This window comes from Cololabis saira, chromosome 13 (genome assembly GCF_033807715.1).
Source record: "Cololabis saira isolate AMF1-May2022 chromosome 13, fColSai1.1, whole genome shotgun sequence".
In the NCBI taxonomy this organism is placed as follows: Eukaryota; Metazoa; Chordata; class Actinopteri; order Beloniformes; family Belonidae; genus Cololabis; species Cololabis saira.
This window is the reverse complement of record NC_084599.1, coordinates 5,216,745-5,230,731: the sequence shown is the minus strand read 5'-3', so window position 1 is coordinate 5,230,731 and position 13,987 is coordinate 5,216,745. Positions and strand designations below refer to the sequence as shown.

The 13,987-nt window shown below is 42.2% G+C and overlaps 1 protein-coding gene across 2 annotated transcripts; it reads left to right on the top strand.

Annotated features, from left to right (window-relative positions):
* Positions 1-6,780: 6,780 nt before the first annotated feature.
* Positions 6,781-13,841, top strand: mrpl55 (mitochondrial ribosomal protein L55). 2 transcript variants are annotated; one of them, XM_061737433.1, is made up of 3 exons: positions 6,781-6,905; positions 11,548-11,728; positions 13,257-13,841. In XM_061737433.1, the coding sequence occupies exons 1-3, from the start codon at positions 6,793-6,795 to the stop codon at positions 13,404-13,406; spliced, it is 444 nt and encodes a 147-aa protein (XP_061593417.1). In that variant the 5' UTR covers positions 6,781-6,792; the 3' UTR covers positions 13,407-13,841. The 2 variants fall into 2 exon arrangements, with proteins under 2 accessions (XP_061593417.1, XP_061593418.1); XM_061737434.1 differs by having other exon boundaries at positions 6,782-6,905; positions 11,551-11,728.
* Positions 13,842-13,987: the final 146 nt, after the last annotated feature.

The window sequence follows — 13,987 nt, the reverse complement described above, 5'->3', positions numbered from 1 at the left end:
TCATGACCCCCCCAAGTCCCTATGGTCAACCTGGGGTGTGGGTGATCGTGGGGATGGAGGTGTCCAAGCTGTGGAGCTGTGAAGCAGAAGGTTGCGGGTTCGATCCCAGGCTGTGGCAAAGATGAAGAAGCGCTTCAGGGGTCATTCGTGGAGTCTTTGCAAATTCTGTATTAATGATAATTGATGTATTAATGAATGGAGAATAAAACTCATGGTAAATGCAACATCTGGGGTTAAGTCTCTTCAGTATTTCTCAATTCAAATCTGCTGAAATGCCTCAATATAGAGAAATAAGTATATCAACTCCACTGGCAATGCATTACTGCTGAACAGGGCCAAAAAAAGTCAATTAATCACCATGAAACTTCTGTAGATTACTGCTTACCCTGAGACAACAAAAAAAAAAAATCATATCACAATTTTCAAATTCACATCCAAATTAAGTGTGACGTCATTATGTGCGAATTTGCATCCAATATCTAAAAAAAAAACGTATTGTTCATAAGGAACAAGCCAGAGAGGGTTCATTTAGATATGTGATACTTTAATATTCTATCCTGTTCACCTAATTACTGCAATGCCTATGTTTTTAGGCCTATGTTATTGTAGTAATTAGGAGGCTTAAAATTATTATTTTTTGAGCCTGGTACATACTGTAGCAGATTTGGATACAGCCACTTTAAATACCCCCAAAATGTTAAATAAGCCAATTTCTGACATTCTACCTAGTTACTTGTTGGAAAGTGAAAAGTTGCAGCAGCATTTTATACAAAAACTGTATGCAGCCAATAAGTTTACAAAGAATTTTAATGATGGCAGTAACAGGTTGCATAGAGTTGTCTTTCTGCTCACAATCTAAAAAAACAACAAAAAAGACACATTATTCTCAAGTAATCATGCAAGAAAATATATTTTATTAAAATAACAACAATCATAAATATTATAAACTTTATTTATAGAGCAAGAATGCAGCCCAAACTGCTTAAACAAAGCAATATCAGATGCAACAAAACAACAGTTAAAAACAACCCATCCGCCCGTTCGTCCAAGTCGACCCGTCCGCCCCAGATGTCCCCCCACGGAGCCCCGCCGCCGGGCAGCCGACCTCCGACGTCGGCTGCCGCTCTGGCGGCGCTCGCGGTTGAACCCCCAGCTCCAGCGGACCCACACCCACCCAGAAAACGGTGTGTCGAGGCGGGGTGGGGTCCAGCCGCTCCCGAGGTTCCCCGCACGGGGCTGCCGAGACGTCGGCACGCCCAGCGGGGGTCTGCCCAGCGCGTCGGCCGACATTTGATGCAAGTAATAACTAGGATCACCACTGATTTAGTGAAAGGTGACCAAAATCTGCAGTTGAATTAAACATATTACAGTGAACGTCATAAACACATTGATTTCTACATGTTATGATAGCATAGGCCTAATATTGATGTATATGAAGCGACCGGTAACCATGGCAACATAAACGCGTTCACTGCCATCAACGCCAAACTCCATAAGCGGAACGGAGACAATCAAACAGACAACGGTACAAAATACTATACTGCTTATGGAAAACTCAAGTTGCCACAATTATTTACATCTCACAGCGTTTGCCGAGAATTCGGCGTAGTTTACACAACACATAAATACGCCAGAATCGGATTATGAGCCTGCCAAATGTGCTGCGTGCAGGGCTTAATTTGAGGGGGAGCAAACCGGAGCGCACTCCGGTAAGCTGTAACAAATAAATATATACTTTTTACGCACCGCTGCGCGCTCATATCAATTCCAAAAACACAATAAGCAGCACAACGGCATAATGGTAAAAGTTAAAGTACATCTATGTGGCTTAAAAAGGACAGTTGGGTTAATGTGTCTCACACAGCGCATCTGTGTGTGTGTGTGTGTGCTGTTTTATGTTTCTTCGTTCCATGCGTAAAAGCCAAAAGCGCACTGGAGATGGGCAATCTCCAGCTGTGTGTGTGTGTGTGTGTGTGTGTGTGTGTGTGTGTGTGTGTGTGTGTGTGTGTGTGTGTGTGTGTGTGTGTGTGTGTGTGTGTGTGTGTGTGTGTGTGTGTGTGTGTGTGTGTGTGGTGTGTGTGTGTGTGTGTGGTGTGTGTGTGTGTGTGTGGTGTGTGTGTGTGTGTGTGTGTGTGTGTGTGTTGCGCTTCTTTTTTTTTTTCTCGCACCGGAGCCACTGCGCTCCGGGACCTCCCACTTGACAAATTAAGCACTGGTTGCGTGAATGCAGCGAGGTCGCCATTGAAGTGTAGCCTACGGGGCCTCATACACGCCAAACTGCCGCTAGAAAAGCAGGGTAATGAAGAAAGTTTAAATACAATGTGAAGGAGATGATGCTTGGATGTAAAATTGAATCCTGTGTATAAGTGTCACGCCACTTACTATTCGGCTTATAAACGGTAGCGTTTCAATACAGATTAATCAATATTTCACTCAAACTGTCCCCTGAGGTGTCAGACTGTCATGGCCGCCGTACAGACGTGTCTCGCTCAATGATGATTGGCGATCACTGCTGCTCAACAGCGCTCAATGATTGGCGGGTTGAGCGCTCTCCCTGCTGAACAGAGCTCAACCATTGGTCGGCATAGGGACTTGGCTGGGAGATCGCCTGGGAACACCAGGTGCTGTAATCTTTTTCAACCAGCAGAGAGTGCTCTTGCTCCCTCTACTCACACATGTTTATGCGTGCTTTGTTTGTTTATTTCTTTGTTTATTGGATGGATCCCCATTAGCTACCGCCTTGGCGATCACTAATCTTCCTGGGGTCCATAAACTACATCAAATATTACATAAATGATAACATCTAAGACATAAATACATACAGTCATACATTCCTAGCATAACTACACTTATAATAAAAACAACAATAACAACAACAATAATACACATACATGTACACACACACGCACATCAGTTATATATGCATAATATCATAATATATTAATAACACTATAATTATACTAATACACTATAATAGCACTAATAACACCAAACATTAGTAATATATTTTCAGTCACTGCTATCATAATAATTCTACTAATTTCAATATCAGTAATAAATCCCCAGTCATATGGTCTACAGCATTAGGTGAGCCATAAGTCGTTTTTTAAAAGTTAATTTGTTTTGTGAGTGAGATATGTGAGGAGGTAAAGAGTTCCAGGACATTATTGAACAACAGATAACTGAGGAGTTTGAGTAGATTAGTTCTCGGAGTTGGAGGTATCAGGTATCCAGAGCATTTCTGGTGTAATGGTTATGTCTGTCTCTAGTATTTAGTAATTGGTTGAAAAATATCCAGGTGTCTCATTGAATATGATGTTTTTCTAAAAAACATCAGGATGTTGTAGCTTAGTTTAACTTCAACTGTGAACCAGGAAAGTGGGGAGTGCATATCCGCTATATTTGTACGTGTTGAGCAGTGAAGTGCCAGTCTAGCCGCTCTCTTTTGAACCAGTTGCAATTTATGTATTTCTTTCTTTGCTGCTGCAGACCATGTAACGGAGCAGAATTGCAGATGACAGAAAACCAAGGACTGTATTACCTGACTGATCATAGAGGATGACAAATAAGGAGAGCACGTTCTAATCAATGCTAAGCCTCTTCCCATTTTGGACACAGTACTATCAATGTGATCAGACCATGACAACAGTTCATCCAACATTACACATTACAGTAGTTTTGTTTTCTTGACCTGCTTTATTGCTGTTCCTGACATTGATAGATGCAGCCGTGGGTCACCAATAGGCATACTTCTCCAGCCAAAAGTAATGCATTTTGTTTTAGAGATATTCAGGACCAGTTTGTTATTTTTCACCCAGCTAGATACCCTCTCTAGATCTTGATTCACAATGGTTTCTAGTACATTTATAGTTGAGGCAGTGCTGTACAGTGTTGTGTCATCCGCATACATAACTACAGTGGAATTTTGTATTACAAGAGGTAGATCATTTGTGTAAACAGAGTAAAGTAAAGCGCCAAGGCAGCTCCCTTGTGGAACTCCACAGCTGATCTGCTTACAATAAAAAAGACTCGCTGTGATGTCTCAGATAGATAACTGATCAGCCAAGACAGTGCTTTGCGGCTAAATCCATATTCATCTAATTTAGTGATCAATATGTTGTGATCTATAACATCAAAATCAGCACTGAAATCAAGTAGAACTGTGCCCACTATTTCCCTATTATCCATGTTTCAGCCAGTCATCAGTTAGCTGGGCTAGAGCTGTGGTGGTTGAATGACACTCTCTGTATGCATGCTGTGAACTTGTGATCAGATTATTTATGATAAAATCATTTTGGATTTGATTAAAAACTATCTTTTCTAATAATTTGCTTAAAGGGGACATATTATGGCATTTAATGTATATTTTAAACAGGCCTTGAATGTCTTAAAAACAATCTAAAGCTTGTTTTTTCTACCTAAATCAGAAATTCAGCCTCTGGGCCATGTCTCTAGTTTTACAGATAATAAAGCCTTTTTCTGTGCTTCATTTTCAGGGCGGGGGGGCTATGATAATGAGGCTCTGTGCTGATTGGCTGCTTGAATGACGTGTAGGAGGGGAGGGAACAAAGCGTCGCTCCGGGCAGAAGAGCAGCGGCTGCGTAGCAAAGCGTGTCCACGGTTCTGCGTTAAATCGACACGTACCCTACGCCGTAGGCTCTGCGTTGGTGTAACGCGGAACCATAAATCAGCCTTTAGTCACCTCGTCTGCAAACAGGAAGATTGAATTTAATTCTAAACAGTTACACCACAGTTATTTACTCCGATTCCTCATCATTTCACTTCTTATGTTACAAGACAAATGAATCATGTTAACTGTAAAGAAATCCCAACACTGAATTTTCACAAATGGCAACTTTATTGTTAAAATATATAAATAAAATGTATGCACTATTGCTGGCTCAAGGAAGGACCGCGCGTCTTCTGAATGTGAACAGCTCCAGGTGCTTGAAAGATCTGAAACCACAGAAGAAAAATGTATTACGGTACTAATAGAGCCCCGAGCCCGGAGCCCCCGGGTTCGGAGCTCCGGAACTCGGGGCTCCTCGACGTTCCGGTCCGTGAGCAGCCCCCGCAGCTCCGTATGCGGCGCCGGGGCTCCAGAGCTAAGCTAAATACTTAGCCCTTGCAAAGATCATACAACTGCAACGCCACGGCGGGCGCCCGGCGCACAGATCGGCTCCGGGGCGCATCCTCTGCGCACCGTTGGTTACCGGGGATCAAACCGACAGACCAACCGACAGACTGGATTTGGAAAATCTCGGAGGGTGAAGCTGATCCGACCTGGGACAGACCCCCGAGGACCCAGCTCCCAAACCACCCGGGAACCTGGATGATTTAACCCGGATCCGCTCCGCCGCGGCGCCGCGTCCGACTGGCTCAAGGAAAGACCGCTCGAGCCGGTGTTGTGCCAAAAAGTGATTGCCTGCCAGAATCTGATTTCTTCTGATTTCTGGCCGCGGGAGCGCGCACAGCAGCCCGTTGAACGATAGCGCTAAAACGTCAGATTTTCAGATTATGAAGCTCAAGAATGAGATCAAGTCATATTTAGGCAGAAACAACTTTTCATTAACTGTATTTGGCCTTCAATACATTTTTGGCAGGTAAAAATGCCTATTTTGTGTTGTAATGGTCCTTTAAAAGGATTAAAAGCAATCCTGTGAGCTCTAGCATTTATATTATGAAGCTCGAGAATGAGATCAAATCATATTTAGGTAGAAACAACCTTTCATTAACTGTATTTGGCCTTCAATCAATTTTTGGCAGGTAAAAAGACCCATTTTCAGGGGAGAAATCAGATTCTGGCAGGCAATCACTTTTTGGCACAACACCGGCGTAGAGAGCTGGTTGTGGGCGTGGTTTCAGCAGCGGAGGCCGAACCTCTGCGCCTCGGGTGACGTCACCCTAGGCACAGATTCTAATCGGCTCAAAAAAAAATCACGTGACACTGGGGGACTCTGTAAGGCGGGGGTCACAGACCTTGCAGAAATTCATGGTATTTTGTCTCCCCTGTGCTGGCAGGGTGAGGGGAGACCACTTTATATATGTTAAAACAAGAAAAAACGTGTTTTTCATAATATGTCCCCTTTAAGACAGGAAGTATGCTTATTGGACAGCTGTTAGCATCTGTGAAGTTAGAACTTAAAATCAATGGGGATAACTCATAAGAATGCTTGGTAAAATGTTTCATCCTGAGCTGGAAGACATCTTCACATCAACTCAATGCATGGCAAGCAGTGTTTCCCAACCCTGGTCCTCAAGGCAACACTGTCCTGCAGGTTTTAGATGTTTCCCTGCTTCAGCACACCGTGATACAAGTGGCTATGTCATCAACAGAATTGTACAGGCCTTGATGACAAGCTAATTAGGACCATTAATTAGAATCAGGTGTGATGATGAAGGGAAACATCTAAAAGGTTGCAGGCAGAGTTTGGGTGAGAACCAACCCCCTTCCTGAGACTGTCAGAACCCTGCAGAGCTCCATCAGGGAGCCCAAATCTCTGAGTTTCCTATCTCAGGGTAAGTCAACTCAGAGTTGAGGTTTAGTTTGTTGAATCTGCTTTCTGGAATACCCCCCAGGTCTATGAGGCTCGGGCGGACCAGAAGTGAGTTTCTCATTGTTTCTGTCGGATTTTCTTTTGTGAACTCCCGTCAGCGACCTAGTGCCTGATTGGATGTCCTGCGGCGATAGTCCCGCCCCTTGCAACCGTCTCGGCCAATCACCGACCGAATGGAACCCTGAGCACCAATCAGAGCGAGAGCAGAACAGCAGTCCCGCCCACCGCGGAGCGCATGCGCGTCCCGGTCCAGCACGGAGCCGAGCAGAGCCGCACTCAGGTTCGGTCCCGGAGGTCCAGCATGTTGGCCAGCGCGTTGCTGAAGTGTGTTCGTCCTGATCTGATGAGGTAAGAGCAGAGACGTTCTATCCACCTTATTCCTACGGCCCATGAGGCTTTGCGCGAATTGTGGGAGCTACTTCCGGTGCTGCCCCAACCGGCGTTTGTTTACATGCTGAGTGAACGCGTTAACCCTCTTTCTCCGAGCGTCGGGGATATAAAACATGTGGAAACACCACCTGTCACAGCTCAAACGGGACAATATCATCTCACCTCTGCCTCCTGCTGTTGAGGGATGGGAGGACGACCTGAAGAAGTGAAGAAATGCTTAGAAGATGAGAAGTATCTCATTCTTCCCAATGGGCAAAGTGGATACTCCTCCAGGTGGGTAAATATTGTTACTTATCAGTACTCGAGATGAGGGGGGATGGCATTCCCCCAGAAATAAAAACGGTCCAAATCATCCCCCTTTCCATCCCTTATGTCATTTCATTAATGAATGTGGTTTTACTGCTATTTCAACATTTAGAGTCATCACCAGAAAATAACATTTGGCAATTTTCACCTGTTTCAAGTAAATTTTCACCTGAAATAAGTAGGAAAATCTGCCAGTGGGACAAGATTTATCTTCTTATTACAAGCAAAAAAATCTTGTTCCACTGGCAGATTTTTCTACTTATTTTAAGTGAAAATCTACTTGAAACAGGTGAAAATTGTTCTTTTTTCCAGTGATGAGTCTTGTTTTAGGTGTAATGAGATTTTTTTTTTTACTAAAATGAGACATTTTAAATAGAAATAAGACAAATATTCTTGTTAAGATTTTGAGTTTTTGCAGTGATCCATTTTACTTATCCTGTGAAGGACAGAGTCATATTGATAAGTTCAGAAAACTGTTTTTTATTGTTGTGTTTTGATGTATTTGATGTAAGCCCAGTGGATATTTAAAGCTTACAGAAGGCTGCATTTAACTGCTGCTATGTCATTCCTGCAGTATTTCTGCAGGTGTTTTTGGTCAGTGCTATTGTTTGTAATATATTATATTATTTGTAATCAGCACAAATTATCTGTCCCCATATGATAAAATCCACCACCCCCCCTGATTTTTTTTTTTACAACTCGAGTACTGCTTATAATCTATGAACTAATGTGACAGGTAGGCTACTTGTGAACCTACATTAAGACAAACTGTAAGCCATCTTTTATATTTATTCTTTCAGGTCCAGCTGGCAGTGATGTGCCTGGGGCTGCAGAGCTGCAAGCTGGTTATCTGGACCAACTGAGCACCTGGAGTTCCAAATTTCATTTGACAAAGACTTCAGATACACACATGAAACACCTCCAGAACTTTTCACACATGCTTCACACAAACATTTGTAGATGAATTTGGTACAAAGAAGATTCAGCTCTGCCTCTCTGTATAAAGCTAGGGGGAAAACAGTACAACAGACTTCATTTTTGTTTTCAGTTTTATTAAAAACAGAACCTGAAAGATCCCTCCTGACATATTAGGACATACAATATTGGGACATGAATCAAAACATTTTAACACAAAAATATTGTTTAACAAAAGCACATTACATTTGTGTCTTAAGTGAGAGAAATTCAGTTTACTGTCGGAGGACTTAAGAAACCAGAAAATATTCACACCTGACAAACTGAAATCACAATATTTAGACTTTTATCTCCTCAAAAAACAACAATTGCAGCTGGACCTCAGTTGTTTTCAGAAAATGTTAAATGAATGAAATATGTAAGTGCAGCTCTACAAACTACATACAGCACTTAACCTGTTGAGAGTTGTGTGTTAAAGATACTGTAAGTGTAACGGTACCTAAATTGTTTTCAGAAAATGTTAAATGAATGAAATATGTAAGTATGTTTAAGTGCAATATTAAATGTCTTCTCACTTTTCACTTGAAATAAACTCAGCTCTTTAATTCACTAAACCAGCACAAATCTTGAGCATTTTGTCAATTTTGGGCACAAAGTTAATTTGGTCCTGTTTGAGAAAGAATATTGTACACCTTCAGGTTCCTTATTCAACATGAATGCGGGCATGAGCAATGCGGCGTGTGCGAGTGGCCTCCTCACTGGTCAGCTGGCATCCTTTGCGTGTGAATGCTGGAATGATCAGCTTCCCCCTACGCTCCTCCAGCAAGTCTCTAACTGTGAAACCTCGGTCACCCATCACCTCATCTCCAGCACGTAAATAATAGAATAGGTGTGGTCCTCCATCCCTGGATCTGACCACTGTGTTTGGGCATCACAGGAAGCTTTGGTGTTGATCACAGCTCCTCCTTCTGATCCATCTGGTCAGGCTCATCTGAGGGAGCAATACAGTACACAATTATTAAGATAAGATATGATACATTAGGGTTTTCCCTACCATTATAACACCCCCAGCCCCCTCATCAAATGTACCTGGGGGAAAACCCACAACCCCCCACCTGCAACCACATCACCTAAGCCCTCCAGAAGTTTAGGAAAAAAACGGTACATTATCACAGCCAGTACTGGAGTTGATGGGGGATGAGGGGGATGGCATCCCCACCCTGAAATAAAAACGGTCCAAATCATCCCCCCTGTAAAACTGCCACCCCCCCTTTACATCCCTTATGTCAGTTCATCAATGAAAGTGGTTTTACTGCTATTTCAACATTTACATTTAACATTCTGGTTAGAGTCATCACCACAAAAATGTGACAATTCTCACCTGTTTCAGGTAAATTTTCACTTGAAATAAGTAAGAAAATCTGCCAGTGGGACAAGATTTATCTTCTTATTACAAGCAAAAAAAGTCTTGTTGCACTGGCAGATTTTTCTTGAAACAGGTGAAAATTGTTGTTTTTTCCAGGGATGAGTCTTGTTTTAAGTGTAATGAGATTTTTTTACTAAAATGAGACATTTTAACTAGAAATAAGACAAATATTCTTGTTAAGATTTAGAGTTTTTGTAGTGATCCATGTTACTTATCCTGTGAAGGACAGAGTCATATTGATAAGTTCAGAAAACTGTTTTTTATTGTTGTGTTTTGATGTATTTGATGTAAGCCCAGTGGATATTTAAAGCTTACAGAAGGCTGCATTTAACTGCTGCTATGTCATTCCTGCAGTATTTCTGCAGGTGTTTTTGGTCAGTGCTATTGTTTGTAATATATTATATTATTTGTAATCAGCAAAAATGATCTGTCCCCATATGATAAAATCCACCATCCCCCCTGATTTCTTTTTTACAACTCGAGTACTGATCACAGCTAAGATTTAAAATTTAATTAACAAAAACTTTAATAAAAAAAAACTTTTTTCTTATCAACATGTCTGTAGTGAAACTATTGTATTTTTATTCTAATGCTGCCCTGCAGTCCGTGCCATAAACACACTTTGTATTTTAACTGCACAGAAAATAATAATAAATAATACTAAAGGTTGTCATTACCGGACAAATACTACAATGCTGTGTCCTCCATACACCTGAAATCATAACTGATATTCTCATTACATTAACCTGAAATCACACCTGATATTCTCATGAAATTAACCTGAAATCATACCTGATATTCTCATGATATTCCTGTCAATCCTCTGAGGATTCCCGTCTCTCCTCCGGCAGTCTGTCGGATCCGAGCCACAAAGTATGATGCAGGTTTTCCTCCACAAAACGACGTACCCGAGCTCCGCAAGGACATTTTAGTAAATGCTACGGTTGATAAACATGTTAAACATTAAATGTCAGAAAACAAAACCGTAACTTCTCTGCTAGATTGAAAGCAAATTGCTTTAAAATAAACCGCTGTTCATGCTCAGCTGCCATGGTTAGTCAATGGCGTTACGGAACTTCCGGCGGCTAACCGGAAGTCACTCCCACAGCAGTTTCTACAGTAGAGGCTCCAGGAATAAGGTGGATAAACGAGACAGCCCACTACGGTTGTGTTTCCTGTATCTGTGTCACGTGGGTTTCCCCACTGCCCCGCCCCTTTAGGAGACAGCAGGTCCTGAGTCTATTGAGTCCTATGGGAAAAGTGAACGTGAGCACAGATTATTACCAATTCCTTCGCCCCATAGTAACCTAAGTAAATATGGGACCCATTTTTCAAAAGCCACAAACCTTCTGAACATTCTGACACCAAAATGGCAATTTTCAGACCGACAAATTAGGAGAAAATGAACTTTGTTTGAGACCTGTCTCTGTCTGAGCAACACTCTCGCGAGATTTGGCTCTCATAGCTTATAATATAATATAATTTAATATAATAACAATACATAGCTCTGCTCAGAGTCGTCGGGCACTGCAGAACTGCCAAAGTTGTTTTCCCATCGGATAAAATGAAGTTTAAAACTTGCTTCTTTGCTTAATCCTGTTATTGTTATTAATGAAGTCTTTTTGGAAGGGAAAAAAGAATATTAGACTGAGCCGATGATCTTGTACTGGGTTGATATCAGACATTAAGGTAGCAGATAAAAAAAAAAACGAGCGGCAAAATAAGGCGCAAATATTAAAGTTGTACTGTATCTAGTGTTGTATGTTCCAAAACGATGTGGGGAAGGGGCGACCACGCCCACTTAGGAGACAGGAAGTGGATACCATCTCATACCAGTGGCAGTAACGGTAATGCGCTATCTTCTGTATAGGATCTTTGGTAAAAGCCCCCCGGGGCGGCAGCGGCAGCAGTATCACGGCCCACGTCACGCAGGTGTTTTCTGGTTTGTTGCAGCAGGTGTTCTGTCCTCCCGGCGGTTCTGGTCCACACTCACGCCGCCCTCATGAACTCCAACCGGACCTCCGTGGTCCGCTGCGGCCGGCAGAAGTACGAGAGGCTGTACCCGGTGGTCCTGGTCCGGCCGGACGGGTCCACCATCAACATCCGGTACAAGGAGCCCCGACGCATCCTCCTGGTGAGTACCAGCCCGCTGGTACTGCACTGGTACCATACTGGTATCAGTATGGTACCATACTGATACCATACCGGTACCATACTGGAGCTGAGATCAGGATGAGGAGCTGAGATCAGAGGGGTATTGTGAGTTTTCAGTTCCAGAAAGCGAGTTAACTCAAAATCTGAGTCAGTTACTACGGCAACTGAGCCTCTGAACCTAACCTGCTCACTAGCAGGTTTACTTCAATAAAGCCTGAGTTTCTCTGTCTCCTCCCTCAGTGGTCAATTCAGCCGATTGGAGCAAGCAGCAGAGAGCAGAAAAAGCATATCTAACAAACGCAACGTATTTTATTCACTGTGTCGGTGCAACAATATCACAGGGACATCCGAGTTTAACTTCAAACAGTTAAAGTCCAAATGCAAAAAGGAGAGGGAGGGAGCAGAAGACAGAAAGAGAGGGAGAGAGTAAAAAAAAAAGTCAAATATTTCCCTTAAACAGATTTATAAGAGGGTAGGGTGATTTGATATCTTACCTTAAAATGAACTTGCATAATTAATCCATCAGTGGCTACAGCCTCGTTAATATCTTCTGCTACTGGGAAAACATTGGACCATCACTTGCCTTCTTTTTTTTTTTTTAAATTGCGTGGTTGTCTGCTTCCTTTTCATTTTTGTAAGTTAGTAACACTGCAGAGCTAAAAACCAGATTGATAGCGATCGACCACCGTGGGGGGGGGTGTAAGTGTTGGGAAAGATAATCCCTAGTGAAATCCATCATGTTTTTCTGATATGCATTTGTAGTTATTTTATATGTATTAAGTAATAGAATAAATCAATACAAATAGACACAGAGTAATTCCATAAATGCATAAAAAAAATTAAAAAAAAAAAACATTTTCCCCTGAAGCCGGGTGTGATCTCAATGACAATAAAATTTCATTCAATACCATTCCACCACTGCTTTCATCTGTAATACTATAAGACAGTGTGCTTTCCTGTTCCTCATGGGCCCCTTACACATTGACTGCAGCAACTTTCCCCCACGCCATTTCTATCCTTGTGTTTCGTGTTTTTTTTTCTGAAATATGCTCTCATATCCGCCATACGCACGTATTGACACTTCTAACTCCAGTGGCTGTGGATGTGGATCTTCAGATGCAAACTAATGTTTCCTCAAAGGGATTTTGTAAATTGAAATGTTAAATAAAGTTTAAAAAGAAAAAAGAAAAAGTATGTCGCTCTTTTGTTGTCGCCGGTTGCCATGGTGAATCCTTGTTTCAGGGCTCTACTAATGATGGCTTTTTAACTCGAGCTTAACAAACTCAGAGTTGATTGAACTAACTCAAATCCGCTGTTCTGGAACCGAAAACTCTGACTTTCCTATCTCAGGTTAAGTCAACTCAGAGTTCAGGTTTAAACTCGGAATTTGTTGAACCTGCTTCCTGGAATACCCCTCAGGAGCGTGGCCGTCGGGACGATGATAAAAGCACAAGGCAGCGTGTTTTTGTTTCTCCACTGACTTGTGTCTTCATGCATTTCTCTGAAAGATGCCGGTGAATCTGTCCTCCCTGTCCGAGGAGGAGCGGCGCGCGCGGCAGAAGAAGAGAGAAGTGAAGTTGACGAGGAAGCGGACGGAGGAGCACATCGATGACGACTTCAGGGTTGACGAATACAGCCACCTGTGGAAGAAGAAATGACTTTTCCACGGGGATTAAGGCGTAAAACGTGACGTTGTTGAGAATGTCCCTCTGTCTGCCCATGTACGTCATATTCCACTGCACACATTCATAATGTGTACTTTGTACTTTGTACACATTATCTGTCTTGAACGTTAAGATGATGACATTTTCAGGGTGTAGATGACGACAGCAATCACACAGATGTACAACAAACAAACTGTGGCGGGTTCTGGATGTTTTTGTGACACAACTGTGTTGACAAATGTGGATGACATTAAAAAAAGCTTTTTTTAACTCTTACTTGAAGTATTTACTCAAACTGGAACACAGGTTGGAAGTATTTGGATGATGAGAGAGTTTCTCAGAGTTGCTCGGGCGTCATGTTCTGGGTCTCTGGAAAGCGCCTAGAGACAACTTGTGTTGTAATAGATGCTATATAAATAAAATTCAATTGAATTGAGTGGAATTTCTGTGGCTTGGCAATGCGGTGGATTTGAAATAAAGCAGTAGATGTGTGACCAAAGTGTCGACTTTCAGCTGTAAGTCCAGAGGTTTTATTAAAATATGTAATTTACCATTTAAAGTACCGACATTTTCAG